General features: G+C 37.6%; 1 protein-coding gene across 3 annotated transcripts in view; it reads left to right on the forward strand.

Moving 5' to 3' along the window:
* The window catches only part of BZW2 (basic leucine zipper and W2 domains 2), a 62,530-nt gene that overhangs the window by 35,429 nt on the left and 4,921 nt on the right, over positions 1-22,180 (forward strand). For all 3 annotated transcript variants that reach the window (XM_042967686.1, XM_007089083.3, XM_015540656.2), the window contains exons 4-10: positions 181-284; positions 2,623-2,688; positions 6,029-6,164; positions 9,131-9,240; positions 14,146-14,316; positions 16,189-16,335; positions 17,655-17,793. In XM_042967686.1, the coding sequence (XP_042823620.1) occupies positions 181-284; positions 2,623-2,688; positions 6,029-6,164; positions 9,131-9,240; positions 14,146-14,316; positions 16,189-16,335; positions 17,655-17,793 (873 nt within the window). The remainder of the gene's footprint in view (positions 1-180; positions 285-2,622; positions 2,689-6,028; positions 6,165-9,130; positions 9,241-14,145; positions 14,317-16,188; positions 16,336-17,654; positions 17,794-22,180) is intronic.

Raw genomic sequence — 22,180 nt, forward strand, 5'->3', positions numbered from 1 at the left:
GAAACATAAACATAACAACATATGTATCTACATGTACACCTCATCCTATCAATTTTTATGTGATTTTTAGATTTTACATCCACTTTTACTGTTTTCCTTGAGGTGCAGGAATTCATCTGCTCTGTAAATGTTCCTATCATTTCAGTATTGTCTTAACTGTAATTACCTTTGTCTTTTCAGCCCCTGGAGGAACACGCATAGATGACGGAGACAAGACCAAGATGACCAACCACTGTGTGTTTTCAGCAAATGAAGATCATGAAACCATCCGAAATTATGCTCAGGTAAAGCCCATCACTGAGAGATTGTTGTGCGAGGAGGGAGACATCTGAATAGGATTTAGGGAAACCTTAGGTTCAGAAATTCTACAGGCCACTTTTTCGGTAGAAATGTTAGAAAACTCTTGCACATATGAAAAGATACTCAATTGCATTCTTAGTAAGCAGTGGATATTAAAACTTAGCTAAGGTAGATTTATTTATATATATATATATATTTTTTTTTTTCTTTTCTTTTCTTTTTTGCCTCTCATCTGTACAGAACACAAGGAATCAGAGGCTCACATAAATTCTGGTGAGAGTATAAATTGGTCCAAACTTCAGGGAGAGCACTTTGGCACTATCTTTCCAAACTAAAACTGCACATTCCCTTTGACTTAGCAACTCCACGTCTAGGACTTCACTCTCAGATGTGCTTGCATATGTGTAGAATGACACATACACATACGATGGGAATTATCAGTGATGCTTGTAATAGTATCAAAGGTTGGTAACAGCATAGAAGTCTATCAGTAGAGTACTCATTAAAATTTTCTAATTCATATTAGATATGAATGTAGCTATTCATAGCTATATTAGCTATATTAGACTATCATGTAGCTATTAACAAGAAAGAGACAAGAAGATATTTGTAATATCTATGAGGGATTCATACCAGCATTAAATAAAAAAAATTGCAAGTCACTAGAGAAGAAGACAAGCTGCCTATTAGGAAGAGACGTAGGCATTTCAAAGAAGAGGAAACACAAGGCTCCCCCAAATCAGATGAAGACATAATCAAACCTACTAGTAATTAGGGAAATGGAAGTAAAATCATGATATCGTTTTGCATTTATTAGATTGGTAAAAAAATAAAATTAGAAGTCTTTAGGCCCTAATGAAGGTCTGGACATTGCAGGACTGTAGAATGGAGCACCCTAGTAAACGTTAACACTATAGAGCTGAACGTACATGCATCATGAGTAGCTGGTTCCTGTTCTATCACTGACTTGTGTTAACAGCCAGTTGTTCTCGGCTAGACTACAAGGGCGAGTACTAGGACTCGAGTGATCAAATCAAATTTATTGGATCTCAATACCATTGATTCTTTTTCCTTATTGCATACTACTTCCCTGCCTGGGCCACTATTTCCTCATAAAGGGCAGCACTGTAATCTTTACTCTTGTACCCCATCTTGATCACATTAGGGGATAATCTAAACTAAAAGTTTTAGATGACAGTGTATTATGTGTATAGAAGAGAAAGGAATTAGGGGCACCTAAGTGGCTCAGTCAATTAAGCATCTGACTTTGGCTCAGGTCATGATCTCGCCTTTCGTGAGTTCAAGCCCCCACGTTGGGCTCTGTGCAGACAGCTCAGAGCCTGGAGCCTGCTTCAAATTCTGTGTCTCCCTGTCTCTCAGTCCTTCCCCCACTCACACACTCTCCCTCTCAACAATAAATAAACATTAAAAAAAAAAAGAGAGAGAAAGGAATTAGATTCAGAAATCGTTTTCAATTATAAAAATAATCAATATTTATAAAAATCTCTATTTAAATAAGAACACTTATTATTCTATTCAGGCTACCTTGACAAAATACCATAGACTGGGATTTCTATAAAACAATAGAATTTCATTATTCGCAGTTCAGAAGGCTGGGAAGTGTACATTTAAGATGCCAGCCAATTGGGTTCCTGGTATAGTCTCTCTTATGGCTCTTATAAGGCCATCCGTTCTATCAGGTTAGGGCCCTACCCTTATGACCTCATTTAACCACCTCCTAAAGTCTCTACTTGCAAATATAGTCACATTGGAAGTTAAGTGTTCAACATTTGAATTTAGTGGGAATACAAACATTCATTTCACTTAAATAAACAGCCTAGAATTCCACTGACACACTTACAAACCCTGTTTGTGGGTTCTAACTAGATGGGGTGGGGGGGAGGCAGTAATCCTTTATTACTATGAAGTTATACCAAGTTTTGCTTGTCTTCTAAAGACGTCTTTGTGTCCACCCAGAGTACAATGTGTCTGAGGTCTTCTCTCTCCATCGTATCCATGGTCTCTGTGATTATATGTCACCCCCTTCATTTCCTATTGCCTTTCTCTGCATCTCACAGGTTTAACATTATTGTGTTTTTATCAGCGTTATTTTTGGTTTCTCACATGTTATACTTTTGTTTGAATTTCTTTTATTGTTATGTACACATTTCCCCCCTTGTTATAACTCCTTTGAAATGCTTACAGTTCTTTTACAGTTATCTTTTTACTTAGGGCCATGTTGTGATTATGGTGAGTTTCTACACCTCCTATTGTCTTTTAAACTTGTTCACATAATATTGAGTGCTTCTGTTTTATGTTTAGGTCTTCAATAAACTCATCAGGAGATATAAGTATTTGGAAAAAGCATTTGAGGATGAAATGAAGAAGGTAAAAATTCAAATGTAATGCCTTACCTGTTTAAAGTAATGAAATGGAGGGGGATGAAAATAGTGCATTTACACCGATAGTGCAGAAGTGCCAGGGACATAGTAAGTTTTTTAAAAATGTTTGTTGAATGAATGAGTACAACAGGTCATTAGCTAATTGCTATAGGGGAAAATACACGATTAGCCTAGATTTTGTTCATTCATCTTTATGTAAGACCACATACTTTGCTCTATAGGAGTGGTTTTATAGCATCTGATCCTTGACCTTGCAGAGCTTAAAAATAAAAACTAGAGTTTCCAAATATGCAAGAAAAATAAATATATCAAGGGGGAAATCTAGATGTGGTGATTTAAGCAATTAAAGCATGTGAAGGAGTATATGGCACAACAGCTAATACCCAGTAAAATTCTTTAATTTTCACAAATACAGTCTGGCAAAGAGGATAAAAGCATATCTTGGGAGATAATCTGTGGGTGTAAGTCTCAGTGGTGTTTCTCACTGTAAAATAGCTGCGGTAAGATGCCATACCTTAGGATTGCTGTAGGAATCAATGAGATCACATATAAGGTACTGAATAGAGTAAGTGGCCTCTAGTAAGTAGCAAAATAAATAGTAGCACCTCATTAAAGAAGACCTCCTTTCTGTCATTGCAACATGTTCCCTCTTGAAATTTGTAACTCTTGTGTGTGTGTGTATGTAGCACTCACTACATTAACTTGTTACAGATTTGCATGTTGCTTGATCATTATTTCCAATTTTAGATATCTGCTAAATTATAAACCAAGGGAATAAAGGAACCATAGCATCTACTTTACTACTTATTTGCTTCCCCATGTTCAATGCAGATCCATACATCATGAACATTTGACAGTAAAATCCCTTTTTAAAACAATTTGCATTCTCTATGACTCCATTTTCCCATTTCTTAAGAATAGTTCAGCATGGATACATAAAACTATATGTATAAAGATGTTTATCACAGTTTGGAGAAATAAGCTAAGTATGCATTAATGGGAGACTGATTAATTAAATTCTGGTCTGTCCTTACCGTGGAATACTGTACAGTCATGTAAACAATGGAGTGTAACCACATGAATTGATTGGGGAAAATGTCCATGATAAATCGTTACGTGAAATAGGTGCGGAGCAGCCATTTGGTAGTTTAACTTCAGGCAAATTAGTTCATTTCTATCTGCCTCAGTTTACTTTTCTGTAAAGTGAAGATCAAGGCTGGTGTAAATTTCAATACACAGAAAGTATTCAGAAAAATAGCTGGTACCCTTGACAAGTTTCAGCTGTCATCAATGAATAATTCAGTAAAAACAATACTTGTTCACGCATATAGTTATGTATATAATATATAGAGGTATATAAGTACATTTAAAAATCTGGAAGGACACATCAGTTATTAATGAACACAATAACAGTTATTAATTCTAAGGAAGCGGGATTAGAGAGGAAATCACATTTTTATATTATTCTGTAGTGACAGATACTATTCTACTAGCATGTATTACTTTTATAAATATGAAAAAAAAACTTAAATGGAAAAAAATGTCCATTACATTGCTAGGTGTCTAGAAAATAACAAGCACCTGATTAAACAGAGGAATTGATATAGCAGGGAGGGAGAATGTAAAGCCTTTAAATGACATTTTACCACTTTTGTCTCATAATACCACTTATGCTTTTCTTAGCTCATTTGTAACTTGAAAATTTCCTTACTATTTTATTCACGTGATGTATATGTATGCTTCAAGAATGATTTATTTTTCATAGTATATCCATTTTAAAAGGAATATTCTGAAGTACAGGCAGCATCTGATTTTAATGTTGATTAACATAATTGATGAATGAGAATATGAATTTAAGAAAAAGATGTAACTTTTGCACTATTTTAATGAATGAGAGTATATTGATGGGCTTAAAAAGTAGTGTTTAATATTTTATTTTGGGAACCATTTTTCATTGTTCACTTGAATCTGAATCATCTTTTCAATCAGAGGGAAAGGCCAGATTGATACAAAGTGTCTATGATTTTGTCAGTTCTTTTACTGTGTCCCATTCCTGGTATTCCCTGGAGCTTTACACACTGATACTCTCATTCCCTCCATGTTTTTTTATGAACTTTGAAGGTGGCTTTGTTTTTAATTCACTGACACTTTAATAGGCATAACCTGGGAGTGAAATGGACTAGTTTGATTCCAGTTCTGCCACTTACTCATTACTCATAATACAAATATTTAGACTCACATAACTTCTCTGTAATGTAATAATCCTTTAACTGTCAAGGATAGTAAGTTAATATTGCCCTACCCACTGTACAGAGTTAATGGCATTTCATTGGTGCAAAGTAATGAGAAAGTGAGCAAGGCCCCAGTAGTGATATTGAGCCCCGGGGATCTGAGTAACATGCCTAAGAACTGATGAACTAGAGAAAATAGCCTGGAATAGAGTCAGAGGAATGCGGGGGGGGGGGGGGGGGGGTAGCCTTAAGAAAGAGGAGGGTACTCCACATGACTGAGAACTCATAGAACGAAAAATGGGAAATGGGGTATAATCACCTTTGCTTTGGTTCTCCTTTAACCATCCTGAGGTTGCTACTTTCTCAATTGCCCCCTCTGAAATTGCTCTTTCCAACTCGCATCAGAGGGCTTTTCTTTCTTAAGAGGCTTTGTCATATCCTCCATTACCTCATCACCAGGGCTGCTAAGACTACATGCTCTAAGAAATACTGAGTTTGAATCTTGTTATTTTAGAAAGAGCAGCAGAAACTTAGAAAACCCCTTTCTCATGCAACAGTCTTGTTTTAAAGAATATTATATGCTCTGAACTCAGAAAAATATATGCTGATGTCAAAGCTTAGTGACTTTCCCTGTTTTTTTGTGTGTGGTACGATGTAACAAACCCCAAGAAAATGGGTAGCTATAGTATGGGGACAAGGGCATCCCAACACTGAAAAATATGAAGGACAATAATATATTTCAGTAAATGTTCTGCTCATTATGTAAAACTTACCCTTTCTTCTGTACAAAGTCCAATGTAAATTTTTTATATAACCTATTCACACCATTCTCCATATGTCTCTTTTTGTTCCCGTGGATGTTATCTATAGCTACGCGTAAGTGAACTTGGAAGCAAGGAACTGTGCCTGAGAAAGTCACTTTCCTTAGCATCCAGTTTATAAGTGAGCACGCGCATGTGTTTCTGATGGGTAATACTTGCGCTGTGCGTACGACCGACTCGTTGTCTGCCATTCAGCCATGAATGTACCTTGTCTGTTATTTTCCTACCTTAGTCCTTTGCTTTATAGACCTGGTTTCTTTTGTTTGACCCACAGCTTCTCCTCTTCCTTAAAGCCTTTTCCGAAACAGAGCAGACAAAGTTGGCGATGCTGTCGGGGATCCTGCTGGGCAACGGCACCCTTCCCGCCACCATCCTCACCAGTCTGTTCACCGACAGCTTAGTCAAAGAAGGTAATGACGCTTGCGTTTTCTTACCTGTCATGTGTCAAAAGACAAGTAAAGCCACAGGTGATTAGAAAAGTACCGGCAACTCCTCTTAGTGTTCTCTTCTACCCACCCATCATCTGTATGAGCGAATGTGTGTATATCTCTAAACAATAAGAATCGTACATGTTTACTGGAGGAAACTGGAAGAAAAAATATGCACACTTGTACAAAGACAAAAACTATTAGTGAACTGAATTTCAGGGTGTAAGGCTTAATGCCTGGATCAAATACCCTGAAGTGGATGTCGTCCAAACTGTTTCTCTCAATGTAGTTGCCACTGGCATATTTTGTTGGGAGAATGCTTCATTGTACTTTGTGGGGCATTTAAACTGCCAGGCTCTAGCACCCACCTCTATTTAGTGTAATGAAAAAAGGCCCCTTCATGTTCCCAAATGCCCCCCCACCAGACTGTTATTTCGCTGGTTAGGACCGTTCTTCTAAACCGTTACCTCTCAAAGTCTTGTGTTCGATGTTCATTTTGATCCCATTTTTAAGATATTCATTATCTCAGTTTTAGAAAGAAGTCCAGATGGTGGCATCGAAGTCTTGCTTTAATTTTAAGTCAGTAAGAGTTTCATAGGCGTATATACAATCACTTGGTTATGGAATAAAACAAAAGTGGGCTCTTGGAGAAGGATAATGATATTCGAGTTATAATGCAACACAAAACAAAGAGTTATTTTTTCCTTAAAAATAAAAGAGCTTTTGTGAACACATCTGTTTCTTCTTAGAACTTAGTTTCTCTCCTACAAATGTTGAAGTCCCAGCCTCCTTCATGCCTGCAGTGAAATGGATTGTAGTTTTCTTGTAGCTGAGAAAAGAATAGTAAATTGCGAGTCGAGTGATCTTAGAGATTTTCTATAGTTTTGGGCTTAATATAGCTCAGATTTATGACAGTTCAGATTCTGTAATTTATGTGAGCCATTTTACCCTCAGAAAAACACAAGATAACATGTAAACAGTAAATGTTAATTATGTTAGATTTCCCTAGCCTTCATAACAGAAAATAATTGTCTTTCTGGTTGTATTAAAATCCTAAGTGATTTCTACAAATTCCTCAAATAATTTGATGGACAATGATGAAGCAAATATAAAATATTAATGATTATAAAATTTAGATAGTGGGTGTAAGTAACTAACAGTGTTTACAGTTCGAAACACCTGTTTTATTGTCCTAGCCATAGTGGGTTTTTGGGGTTTTTTTTGTGGGGTGTGTGTGTGTGTTTGTTTTGTGTGTGTGTGTGTGTGTGTGTGTGTGTTTTGTTTTGTTTTGTTTTACTCGTTCCTCTGCTCATTCAAGTGAAGAAATTTGGGCAAAGTTTGTGTTTGTATAAATGATACATTGATTGAATGCTCTTACTTGGAACTAACTAGAAGATGGAACTCAAATTGCTGTATAAGAAATTTTGTTCCATATAAGAACCTTTATTTCTTATGTCCAAAACAATAATATTCACATCTTGGATATTTTCTCCTGTTATTTCTCACTATCAATCATAGCATTATCAACTTTATTCCAAGTATGGTTTCCCTGGTCATTATACGATGTCTGCTGGTACAGTTATGGGACATCCTTTCTTGTTTAGATTCAGTGGGAGAGTACTTCTCAACATAGAATAATTTATCATGCCTTCAGCTGATTGGCCACCATAGGCCACATGACTAGTTTTGGCCCAGTAGCAGTTGCCAGGGAGGCACCCTGGGCAGATGGGCTTAAAGCGAGGACTCTCGACTAATCATTGCAGAAGGAAATGGTACCAGGACTTAGACTTGAAGTCACCTGGCCTATGCAAAATAGAAATTCTCTTAGGAAAAAAAGGGGGTGTGAGGGATTGAGGCTGCAACAGTGAAGACTTCAGAAAAAATCAGTTCAATATTTCAGCTGCATTTTAACTTGGAAATTTAATAAATGTAACATTAACTTGGAAATTTGTAGTGTTCACAGAGGAACTGTCTTCTAGCTATCTAATTACTTATATTTGGAAATAAATCCTAATGTCAATATGGATATGTAATTGAGTGGTTTTCTGATTAACATTAGCTCTTTTAGTAATCTCTTTTAAAATATCTAGAAAAGACTTCAGTTTGAAACAGCATCTGTATTTTTATAGCTTGACTCATGAGGGTTTTTTTTGATTTTTTAATTTTTTTTAACATTTATTCATTTTTGAGAGTGAAAGAGACAGAGCATGAGCAGGGGAGGGGCAGAGAGAGAAGGAGACACAGAATCAGAAGCAGGCTCCAGGCTCTGAGCTGTCAGCCCAGAGCCCAACGCGGGGCTTGAACTCACGGACTATGAGATCATGACCTGAGCCGAAGTCAGACACCCAACCGACTGAGCTACCCAGGCACCCCATCATGAGTTTTTTTTTTTTTTTTAATGCTTTTTACAAGAAATAAACTTACAAAGTAAATATTGCCTGTGCATCTATAGCTTTATTTATATCTTTCACTATTAATGCATTTTGCCTAGTATCATTTATCAGCATGTTAATTAATGTGCTGCCATTTCATTTTTATGTCTCAAGATTTAGTTGTTATACCTCAGGATCACTGTTATAGACATGAAATACTGGTGAACCACAGGTGAAAGAGAAACAAAAACAAAACAAACAAAAAAACTAGAGAATATTGGGCTTTCAATCTGTTTTGAACCAAGGTAAAAATAAAGACACGGTTATTCCAGGTTGGAATTAGGGAGTCTCACTTTGAAAAATGTTTTAACTGTTTTTCCTTTTCTTTTGAGTAATGGAAACAGAACTGTGCCTAAAGAGCTATCCATTTTTCCTCTGTACCAAATCACGTCTTTGAGCAGCAGACTCCTTTCAGGAAACCTAGTGAGCAGCTTGCCCCTGTCTGTCAATTACCGGTGTTTTTGCTTATTAAAAGAATTCAACTCTCACTGTTTCTTTTTCTGTTTTTTTAAACAGGCATTGCAGCCTCATTTGCGGTCAAGCTTTTTAAAGCATGGATGGCAGAAAAAGATGCCAACTCTGTTACCTCTTCTTTGAGAAAAGCCAACTTAGATAAGAGGCTGCTTGTAAGTATTGTCTGGATAAGGGGTTGATGTTTCTGTCGTGGCTTTGGCAATGCAAGACTGAAGTGCTTGGGTCTGTGTTAAATCAGAGCATGGTCCCTTTTATTTCTGTATTACTGGCAGAGGGAAATTAATTCCATTTTAACATTTATCATATAAATGAATGGAATCAGAAAATTAAAGAGTCATAGGGTCTATTGTGATTTTTGGATCTGGATATTTGTTGAGATTATGTTAACATTGATCAGAATTAACCTTTTTTTTTTTTTTTTTTTTTTTGTAACTAGTAAGTATGCAGATTTAACGTTGCAATATGATAAAGTGCCATCAGTCTAATTAAACATTTCTGATGTGTTAGTTTGGAGATGGGTGACACCAATCTCACATACTTATTAATGTGTTAACAGAATAAGAGTGTAAACAGAATTCCTTGTTTATACCAAGACACCATGGAAATGACTTAGCTATTTAAGAAAGCAAACAAATTTGTTATGGTTGATTTGAAGCTCCCACTATCATAGTTGCTTGATTATGTTTTTTATTTCTCTTTCTTTGTGGTTTTCAAAAACAAATGAAGAGAAATATTTTGTTCTTAATATTTCTATCCACTCCCTACAATTTCTTTCTGCTAGAAGTCACACATGTGCAGAAGACAGAGATTTCTCCGAGTGACATTGCTCTTCTAGTCTAGGACAAAGTCTAAAATTGAAAGACGCCCCTTGGGGCGCCTGCCTGGGTGGCTCAGTCGGTTGAGCGTCCGACTTCGGCTCAGGTCATGATCTCGCAGTTCATGGGTTTGAGCCCTGCTTTGGGCTCTGTGCTGACAGCTCAGAGCCTGGAGGCCGCTTCCGATTCTGTGTCTCTCACTCTCTCTGCCCCTCCCTGTCTTGCACTCAGTTTCTCTCTCTCTCTCTCTCTCTCTCTCTCTCTCTCAAATATAAATAAACATTAAAAAAATTTAAAAAAAAAAAGAAAGAAAGACACCCTTGCCATCTTCTCTTCACCTTTTCTCTCGGTTTTCACTTCCACTGTGTTTTAGTGTGCAATTCTGTCTGTCAGTCCAAGGGATTACTGTAAAATGGGCTCCTCCCCTCAGAAAACCTGAGAGTAATTTTAACTGTAAATGCTTTTATTCTCTATCTCTTCAAGTTCCTTTGTCTCTTGAAATTTACCTTCAAATAGCCCTTTGGGTATTTCAAGTCTTTAGACTATGATAAAGACCAACGATTAACTAGATGATCATCTAGTTGATTTCTGCCGATAATTATTTTCATTCAGCCTATGTTTCTGTGCCAGACATGCTCCAAGAAGCTATGGAGCCAAGAGAGAACAGGAAGGAAAAGTTCCCTGCCCTCATAGCAACTTACTTTCTCCTGGACTTAGGGCACATCCTTGTGTACAGAAAGAGGAATCATAAAAGATAAGTGAATAGGTTGCCAAGCAGGGTGGAAGTTCATATGAAGGCGACGTATTCTCATCCTTGAGTCTGTGGATTAACTGTATCTGGGCTAGATCCCTCCGTGATCTATACACCTTTTCATTCCGGGACCTAGCCTGCAGGAACACTTCCCATGCAAGCCATTCTGTCCTTATGGGAAAGGGCAGAAACACGGGAGACTGAAGTAAACCCCTCCAGTGCAGTCAAAGCTTACCTTCTGCTGGCCAAAAGTCAGAGTGAAGCCTGGCACTGGAGTAGGAAAGTTCATTCTGTCACAGCTTACTGTTCCACCCTTGCAGGCAGACACAGCAAGGAGGGACTTTAATACTCATTTAAAGAGAGGGGGCACATGACTGGTAATAAAGATACAGTCTGTTACGGTTTGCCACAAAAGACTCAGGTTTATTTGTTTGTTTGTTTTTAAGTTTATTTTGAAAGAGAGAAAGGGAAAAGAAGGGGAGGGGCACAGAGGATCTGAAGCAGGCTCCGTGCTGATAGCAGAGAGCCCAAACTCACGAACGGCGAGATCACGACCTGAGCCAAAGTCAGACACTTAGCCAACTAAGCAACCCAGGTGCCCAAGACACAATTATCTCTTAAGGCATCGTTCCTCAAAGATGCCCATGGCAGAGCTTGGTTAACTTAATTAGGTCACTTCATAGATTTATTCTTAAAGTGTCTTTCCTTTTTGAGGAATACATCATTTAACTGTTCCTACTTGGTTTCTATGTCTGCATATATTTTGGGTACGAGAAGCACAGGTAGAAGTTTCTAGCAGAAACACTGTAAGCTCCATGAGGACAAGGTAATCCTCTGTGGAGCCTACCTGCTTGATATTTGCTAACTCAGTGAATGAACGAGAAGCTAGAGGGTCAATTTCACCATCAAGGAGGAAATTTTTATTTATTTAACACATACAACAAAATTCTCTCTGGCCGTACTAGTACATTTTAGGGGAAAAGAAGCATATCTCAAAGTTTGCAGTTACCCGTTTCTGTAATACAGAAGCAAGAAAAACAGCAACTCTGAAAAGAGGGGATGGGAGGCAACAGACTAAATCAACCATTGATTAGGAAACCATTAGGAAAACTCTAAGGAATATCAGAGTAGGAGGCAGTTTTCAGTGGCAGAGGAAGATCTCTCTGATAAGGTGACTTTTTTTTTAACTGTTTTATTTATTTTGGAGAGCACAAGCTGGGGAGGGGCAGAGAAAGAGGGGGACAGATGATCTGAAGCAGGCTCTGCCCTGACAGCAGCAATCCCAATGGGGGGCTCGAACTCATGAACCATGAGATTATGGCCTGAGACAAAGCCAGACACTTAACTGACTGAGCCACCCAGCTGCCCCAAGGTGACATTTGTGTAAAGACTTGAAGGAGTTGAGGAGTGAGCTTTATAGATATCTCCAGAAGAGTTTTCCAGGCAAAGGGAACAGAATGCAAAGACTTTGGGGGCATGCCATGTTGGGGACAGCAGTGGGGAGTGTTTGGTAAGAACAAAAGTATAGATCAGCATGGAGACATAGCAGGTCCCATATCATCTAGGAACTTTGGCTTTTATTCTCAGTAAAATGGAAAGCTTTGTGGAAGTTGGAAAACTCTGGCTTTGCTTTGAATAGACTCAGAAGCAAGAGCAGAAGCAGGGAGACCTTAATCTAGGGATGAGGTGATGGAGATTTGTGCCTGGGTAGGGTTTTTCTGACTAATGCAAACCATGCTCCAAGCCAGTAAATATCATGATAGGACTTAGACTGACTTTACTTCAGCTTAATCTGAGTAATAATCCTCACTGTCTTAAATGTGTCATTTATAAGGACTTTGAATATAGTTCATAAATAAACCCCCAGGAATATGTTTGATATATTCCTCTGAACATAACTTTAGATCAAACTTTGCAGTCACATTGTTCCTAAATTGAATACTCAATGTTGGCACGGAGTAATGGAATAATTACCGGCTATGGGCATAGTCTGCTATGTCCTTAAATATACCTGACTACATAATTTGGGTCAAGCTGTTTAGCCTTGTTGAGACTTAATCTATCCTCTATAAGAGTTTTTACTTTATGTAATTTTCAGGAAAATAGCCACATTTTGATTCCTAGAAGAAAATCAAAATTAAATTCGTTCCCCAAATCCCAAATTTGTTAGACCTTTTGAATGCTAGAACCAATGTCAGTGACTAAATTTCAGTCTGATGTGAAATGTATGTTTTACCATGAATGCGTTTAATAGCTGCTCCCACCAACTCCTCTGACATTTTGAAACTCCTAACTCAACAGGGGAAGTTATGATACAGAGACTGTTGAAATTTGAGTCATGTCATAGAAGCCTTTGGCTATGTCCCTCTACATGGTAGCAAAACTATTAGAGATTTTTCTACTGAGATTTTTACTAGAGGCATATAGCTATCAACCATATATGTGCAAATCTAACCACCATAAAAATTTGGATCTACTTTTTAGACTGCAGCAGTCTGAAAAATGTGAAAGCTTTGAAAATTGCCTTAATATCTTAGCTGGGTGTTGAAGTCACACAGGATTAGAATATGACTAAGTGTTACTGGGACTTTTCCAAGCTGTGTAAGGTAAAATGGAAATGAGGTAAAAATATGCAAGCAGCCATGGTGTATTGCTCTTTAAAAATTTCCAACAGAATTATGTAATGAACTGAAGAGTTGGGAGGGTGGGTCTAGATTAGATCTTCCTGTTACTTAATTTAGAGCCACCACCATTAACAGATATCACAAAAATTCTCTTTAGCTCCAAGCTAGTATTAGACTAATAGCAGCATTTTCTCAGATTGTGAATAGAAGTTCTTGAGATAATAGTCAGTACTGTTTCCTAATATTACCTCACGTCATCTCAGCATTATTAAAACTGACTTTTGGGGCACCTGGGTGGCTCAGGCCATGATCCTAGGGTCATGAGATTCAGTCCTGCATCAGGCTCTGCGCTGAACGTGGAGTTTGCTTAAGATTCTCTCTCTTTTCTCTCTCTCTCCCCGCCCCCAACTCGTGCACTCTCTCCCAAATATATATATACTATACATACGTATATATGTATGTATGTATGTATAGTATATATATCAGAAAAACCTGACTTTTGTCCATTAACTTGTAAGTTACGTTATTTACATTTAATTTAGCAAGTTCACTTCTGTATTCATATATGCTATACTTTGAGTAAAGTGAAAGAAAAAGTAAATAATGGTTCAAAATAGGTGAAGCTAGTTTATATAAGTTGATTAGCATTTTTTTCTTTCTCTGTAAACCTGTCCAATTTAGAAGGTGCTTAGCAAATGCTCCAGAAAGATACCCAAGATTCATTCATTTGAAAATCATTCTTTGTTCTGTTCTTCCCAGTGTGTGAGATAATCTAAGTGCCATTCTAATATGAAAAGTTTGTCCTTTATTGCTTGCTGACATTTGAATAGTTTGTTGTGAAATGGTCTTTTTCCTTTTGTCTTCAAGGAACTCTTTCCAGTTAACAGGCAGAGCGTGGATCATTTTGCTAAATACTTCACTGACGCAGGCCTGAAGGAGCTTTCCGACTTCCTCCGAGTCCAGCAGTCCCTGGGCACCAGGAAGGAACTGCAGAAGGAGCTCCAGGAGCGTCTTTCTCAGGAATGCCCAATCAAGGAGGTGGGGACCTGGACTTATTAGATCACTGCAGAACACACGAATGAGAGGATTAACATCGAAGAGCATAGGCTGGACCTTCCTTAAGAAGACCCACCTTTGTTTACTGCTTGGAACTTAATGTACCTGTTCATACCATCTCAATTGCAAAGTGTTGATTCAGAATCCTCTGGCATATTCCAGAAATTAATGGTTATTTCCACACAAATGATTTATTTTATCACACTACTGTGATTAATGAAATATTTTAGTCTGTCGAATAGATTTGCCATCTACTGTCAGTTATGCACCATTTATGGTGGTTTTTCCATTTCATCACAGATAATATAATATGGTTAAGTATATGATTAGTGTTTGAAATCAACACTATGTATTGCGTGCATCACTGGGTATGAATATATAGGGTTTTGGTTTTTTTTTTTTTTAATTTTAAGACAAAAATTTTTGATGGTTTTTGAATTCGTAGCATGGGAAAAGACCAGTTGAACCAATGGCTTATTTGATCATAGTCACAATAACTGCATATCCCTATAATATAAATACTACATTTTTTATAATAATAGTTCATGTAGCTATCGCTGTTATCTTTTTAAATTTTTAAAAAATTCCTGCCTGAAGAAAACTTCCCATGTGAACTTTAACAACTTTTATGTGACAATCCAAAAATTAAATGAAGTCCTTTCCTTTTGCCATTTACTTCTGAGTCCCAAACCCTTACCACTGTATGTGCCCTAAGCCCCACATGGGACCTTACATGGCTTAAGACTAGAGAATTCCAGACCGATTGCTATCCAGCAGATGGAGGTGTTGGAACAAAAAATATTTCTAAGTCTCATGGCAGTAAGGTCAGCATTATAGTCAGTAACATTTCTCCAAGCAAGACCTTGTGATTTTCCATGAGGTGGAAAAAAAAAGCAAACCCAAAAAACGCTGTGATGCTTCTAGATGCAGAGATGTCGCCTGTCTTTGCATCTTTCTCTGGCCAGCGCGGTCTCTGGGAATTAACCAGAGCTTCTTAACCCATTCCTGATACCTCTGCAACCCAGGCCAACAGGAAAGAAAAGAATGTATTTTCACTAAAAAGGGGCAATGAGGGGAGTGGTAGTTGTGTTATTCACCAAGTCGTAGTGTACTTGAGGTATAGATTATGGTGTTTTATCACTTTTGAGGACGTAACCTCAATTTGTGGTTGTATTTCAAAAGGAAAAGTTTTTTTTCCTGACAAGTGTGATATAAAATACATTAGGCTAGGCAGACCTTTTATTCCATACTGTCAGATTTGAGGATAAATTTGCATATCAAACATAATTTTAAGGGGAAAATAACCTGTCCAGTGTTGCTGCATTAATATGTATCATATAAAAAATGGCTTTGGCACTTCACAGCTTATTTTCATGGCTCACGAGAGTCTAAAGTAATAATTAAGAATGAATTGTGGTAAATCGACTTGTACAAACCCAAAACGTTATTCATCTAGAGGTTTAAAGTTGTGAGTTGGAGGTAAAGATTCACAGCTCCGTGAGCTAATTTCAAACCCAGAGAGTCAAACCAGCTCAAGTCGTCTGTTCTGCTGGACCCAAAGGGGTGCTGCATGTAAAAGAATAACTTCTAAGAAACAAAGATTCCCTCTCACTTCCTATTATCCAGCAGCTCCTGGCCAGAGATAAGCCTATTAATTTTGGAACTAAAAATAAATCTGCTTTGAGAACAAATCATTGTGTTTTTCCTCCCTCTTGTAATCTGAGAGTATGTACTGGGAAGGGAGGGGCTGAGCAGAATATTTATCCACCCAAAGCCTTCTACTGACCAGGCATGGTGACAGGGAAACTGCCATCTGCCTGTTAACTCTCTGACCCCTTTTTCCATGAAATGTAGGTGGTGCTCTATGTTAAGGAAGAAATGAAGAGGAATGATCTTCCGGAAACAGCAGTGATTGGACTTCTGTGGACCTGTATAATGAATGCTGTTGAATGGAACAAGAAGGAAGAACTCGTTGCAGAGCAGGCCCTTAAGCATCTGAAGGTACGGGATCAACAGGAAACAGTCTTGGCCACAGACCAATTGTAGCCCTTAACTGTATGATATGTGGGTTCTAACTGCCATTCACCCAGGTTTGGGCCAAAGGCATTATTTCCCGTCTAAGAGTAAAGTCTTACTAAACACAATGTCAGAAAACACACAGAATAATTAAAGTTAAAGAGAAATATGGTCTGACTGTATTGGTTTCCTTTTACATGACAAAAATTCCTGGTAATATTTTTGTTTAAGTAAACTACAAAATGGTATTAGAATTTGAAAAGTTTCTACTCCTGAAACCAGTATTGTACCGTATGTTAACTAAATAGCATTTAAATAAAAATTCCAAAACATTTGAAAAGTATCTGAGTGGTGGAAGAGATCAACTGATTGTGTAAATAGCATGTTTTTGAGCAAGGATAAATGTTTTTGCTTTCATTAATTGTCTTCTCCCTATAAAACTATATTAAGATGAATGAAAGACATATCTTCCTTCAGAGTTTACATTTGAATTGGGAAGTCAAAGACTACCTAGTAGAGGGGCACCTGGTTAGCTCAGTCGGTTGAGCATCCATCTCTTGATTTCACCTCAGGTCATGATCTCATGGTTCATGGGATCAAGCCCCACCTCGGGCTCTGCACTGACAGCACAGAGTCTGCTTGGGATTCTCTCTCTCCCTCTCTCTTTGCCCCTCCCCTCCTCACATGCACACACTCTTTCCTTCTCTCAAGATATAAATAAATGTAAAATAAAAAGACTGCCTAGTGGAAACTAGGTAGCATACAAATTAAAGATAATCCTTTGTGTTTAGAACAGAGGAGTGAGTGAAATATGCAGGTTAAGTTGATCAGGGAAAGCTCCTTGGAGGAGATTTGTGTTGAAATGAGAAAACGTTGGGTCAACATCAGTGACTAGAAGCCAAGGACAATTAGGACAAAGGGAACAATAGGAACTAAGCCATAAAGATGACCTGTGAGGGTGTCTGGGATGTCTAGGGAAAGAACTCCACACTCCACCAGTACTAAATGTGGCCACCCCAAGACCTCACTCTGCCTCCTTTTCATAGTGCCCTTTAAACAGCAGCATAAGTTACCTTTAATAGTGTCAGAATTTTATTTGGTCTCTTTTAGTGGGTACATTGAGAGAAATCTGATAAGATGCTGGGCTAAAAAATTAATTTTGATTGGACACAATGTTCTAATAAGATAACCCTTAAAGTGAAAGCTTCCTAAAGAAATCTCCAGATTTCTGTTGTGTTTCAAGTATTGTCTCTGTACCTTCCAAGAAAGTTAATGGTTGGTTTTACTCCCCACTTGTATTTCAGCAATACGCTCCACTCCTGGCTGTGTTCAGCTCCCAAGGCCAGTCAGAGCTGATCCTCCTCCAGAAGGTTCAAGAATATTGTTATGACAACATCCATTTCATGAAAGCTTTTCAGAAGATCGTGGTTCTCTTTTATAAAGGTATCTATCCATGTTGCCCTACCGCTCTGTTTCCCTGTTTTGTTGAAGATCTTTGAGGGCCAGTGCAAGGGCTAAGGCAGAGGGAGACATGGGATTCATGCTAAACTTTGTAAGTTTTAGTGAGACAGCCGTATTATGTTAGAAGAGAGAAAGTGCATATGCCACATATTCATGGTCTCAAGAACCAGCCTGATGAAGCCCCTGGGCACATTGCCAGAAGACTACTGATAAACCGGTTATTATTTTGTGGGAGGGTGGGGGGGTGGTGAAAAAGACTGTAATAACAGAAAGTAATTAGGTCTATTTTTGAATTGTAAGAATTAGCTCTAATAACTATAATTACCAAAGTCTGCCTATAGTATATTGAGATCTTCTCAGATGCCATAAAGCTGACTAAAATTATTGAAATAATTAGCTTTTTACTTTGTATTTTAATTATTTGGCCCAGCCATGCTCCTGTTTTTGAAGGAAATGACTATTTTTAGATTTCCCTTTACTGTCTTTTCATTATATTTGTAAGGATTAGGTTGTCATGGCAACTGGCACTGCCTTCAATAAATGAATGCTATTAGGGTTTTAACTGATCTCCATCTCTATACCTACAGTATATAAAAAATAATCTTGGACTATTCTTTGGTCTGAGTTCATGTAGTTTTATGGGGGAGGAGGAAAGAACACTTAGGAAATAACACATTTTGAACATTATAAAATGTTTGGTAGAAGGTACGGCAATCTTAAATGGCAATTTAATATAGAAAGAAAAAGTAAAGTACAAATTAACATCAGCCAAATCTTTCTTTTCCTTTTGATGTGTTCTTAAATTTGTCTACTTTTTTAATGTGTATTTTGAGAGAGAGAGAGAGAGCGAACAAGCAAATTGGGGAGGGCGGGAGAGAGAGAGTGACGCAGAGGATCCAAAGTAGGCTCTCTGCTGTCAGCAGGGCTCAACCTCGTGAACTGTGAGATCATGACCTGAGCCAAAGTCCAGTGCTCAACCCACTGAGCCACTGAGGTACCTCTTACATTTGTCTATCTTGGATGATCATTTGGGCGAATTAGTATAAAAATTTTACATTATTTATTAATGACTATTTTATAGATGTTAATGGTACTTCACAGAGTCTTAACTGGCTGTTGAGATTCTTCAGATGGATATATATCTTGCCCCAGGTGTTTGGGTGATATTTTACTTTCTCAGCATTAAGGTATTCGGCACAATCTTTATTATATCAGTAGGAGAAAGTACTGACTGCTAAGTCTCATTTGAAGTAATTTGAGTTTTCCTCCGGCCAGATCCAAGTTAGGTCCTCTTGGACATGGTCATGAGAGTCAACATCCTAAAACTAGGGCGTAAATGGTCTCCATGGTTACCCATCAGAACCAAATCTGCAGATCATATTGCTAGCCCACCTTCTTTAGCAGCCAAGGAGAAGCCATGCCCATCTAGCCTATGGCCATTCTGTCCAGACGCACCATAGCAGACTCCACTATAAACAGGTAGAGAGACCTCTGAAATTTGTTTCCCATTTGCTTTGTGAGTGGCTAGTATTTTCCACTACAGAAAAGCGAACTGTTTTATAAACTAGTGCCTAAGCCCACAATTTGCTTTCTTGTCATTTAATAGCTAACCCAACCAGTGTCTCTAACCAAATCTTTTTGTAACTGAAACATATGTGTTGGAGCTTTATCTGTAGGAGCACCTCATTTTATTATTGAACTTATTCACCAAAACAAACAAACAAAAAAACCCTACTTTTTTGTCAGTAATGGCATCTATTAAAACACTTTTCCACATTTCTCATTTTAACCATCAGTGTCAACATCCTTCCCCGTTGACCTCCTTTTAACAACTACTGACAAAACCGGTTGCTTTCAGTTATTTCCTCTTGTTCGGCCCCATATGCTAAGGAACAGTGACCAGAAATGATAAAATAACCAAGAAATGGGTACCAAAAAGTAAAAAAGGAGAAGAATAAACTCTTCCTTAGGCCATTGATAGCTAGGTGGTCACTTTTTAAATAATCAAAAGTTAGTAAGGTCTGTGGAAACTATGAGCAGACCCACGGGAACATAGGAAGGTGTCAACGTCAATTTTATTCTGGCCTCGTTCTTTTTGTAAATGAAATGAGGAAACTGTAAAGTGAAGACTGAAAATAAATCATTGAGAAGTTAAAACTAAATGTTATTTTCTAGGTAATTTCATAATTTCGCACAAAATTATATATCTAGTCTTTTTCTGAAAGAAGTAATTATATATATATATTTTTTCTTGGAAACATGGAATCCCCGAGGAGCGATTATTCCATCCCATTTTTTAAGAGAGTTATGGTGTTTACCTTCTTACCTTTTTTGGATAGTGGTCTTTTATTTGACCTAATTTTATCCAACAAATATCTGGGCACCAGGAGACATATGTTATTTGTTTTTACAAGGATTTGGATGTCCTTGTTCTGTATTTAATACACCTGGAAAGGCTTGATGAACAGTGTTATGTATTAAAGCCCTCTTTTCCCAGCGCTATAACACATATGAATCACCTGGAGAGCTTGTTAAAACACAGATTCCCCAGGGATTTGGGTTCTTTTTAATTTTTTAATGTTTCTTTTTGAGAGAGAGAGCATGAGCAGGGGAGGGGCAGAGAGAGAGGGAGACACAGAATCTGAAGCAGGCTCCAGGCTCTGAGCTGGCAGCATGTAGCCCGATACAGGGCTCGAAATTATGAACCAGGAGATCATGACCTGAGCCGAAGTCAGACACTTAACTGACTGAGCCAACCTTTGGGGATTCAGGTTCTGAAGGTGGGTCCAGGGTTGGGCCCACAAATTTGCATTTTCAGAAATTTCCAGGTGATGCTGTGACTGCTGGTCAGGACCACTTGTCTGATGGGTCATTAAATGCCAGAAATGACAAATTCCGTGAACTATGGTAACATGTTTCAAGATTATACTTCTCATTAATTCCACGTACACATACACATTCAACAAATATCAAATAGTATCTTGTTTGTGTCTTTTATGTAATGATGTGGATTCCTTTTATTTACTATAGGAACACTTTGCTTTATAGCAGGGTTGTTTTTTTTTTAATGTATTAGAAATAATTTCTCTCCCATTTAATCTATTATGTACACACACATCTTCTCTGTATTTCTAGAACTTGAGGATGACAGAAACTTGGGAATTTGATTCCCCATGTCTCTGACAAACTTTTTTTTTTTTTAAACAAATGCCATTATTGAAAGATTTTTTTTAAACATATAAATAACAGGGAAATAAAAGTGAATAAACTGTAAATAATAATACTTTTCACTAATGAACTAAAAAAGTGGTGATTTGTCATTTAGTAAAGATTCTCTTTCTGATTTAAATCTAGATTTTTGTATTTCTGTGCAATAGGAAAAATAAATCCATCACTAACCTTCAATCATCACATTATTCATTTTTGAAATAATTTCTTTCTCTTCCTTTCTAAAGCCAAGTACCATACTCTCAGCATGTCCATCTGAGAGAAATATAAACCTGTCAGGTACTGGCACTATCTGTGTCATGGGTTTTATTGTTTGCAGATACTTCTTAGGTTAATTTCTGTCCCTTGTGGATATTTTTCTGAAAGAAACTTCCTGTTCTCATTCTAAAAAAAAAAAAAAAAAGGTGAGTGGCCTTCTCGCTATACATTATCAATATTCTTAGGGTAAATTATTTTTCACTTAATGTCCCTGTGTGATGCCCGTAATGAATATTTTAGTTCATTAAAAAATAATGAATTTCCTAAGTTCCAAGTCATAGTTTTTAACTTAAATATGTAAGTAATGTTCTCGAAAGCTTTGCCATTCTCAAATCACTCGTACAGTAATTCCTCTTTGATCATCACAAAAACCTAACATTTAAATTCTAACTCTGCAAATTGAGAAATATGTAGTTGTTCTCATCGAGTTAATTAATCTGTCCATCATACATTTATTGAATGCACAGGAGATGGCAGGCCTTCCATTAAATGCTGGAAGTGAGTTAATGAACAGAATAGTTCCTGAGTTCCTGGATTTCAGAGTGTAGAAGAAAACCAAGGATTACAGTCCTCGTTTCATTTCTAAAATGAGGCGCACACAGAGGGTGATACTGAGGAAGGGCACACAGCATTCCACCAGACGTGATGAGGAAGTTGGCCAGACAGGATAGAGAAAATTATTTTTTAATCTGAGGGAGTTCTACATGCAATTGTAGGATGTCTGCTTTTCTTACGGGACTTGCGCTGATATTCTGTATTCCTAGTAGGATTTCTCTGGGAGATCCCAGCAAACACTTTGCTGCTTCTATTAATGAGAACTCTCCCCACTTTTCCTTAGTGGAGAGAAAAAAAGTTCTCTCTTTATTTCTCAAGAAGTTCTTTA

The sequence above is a fragment of the Panthera tigris genome, chromosome A2 (genome assembly GCF_018350195.1).
Source record: "Panthera tigris isolate Pti1 chromosome A2, P.tigris_Pti1_mat1.1, whole genome shotgun sequence".
NCBI lineage: Eukaryota > Metazoa > Chordata > Mammalia > Carnivora > Felidae > Panthera > Panthera tigris.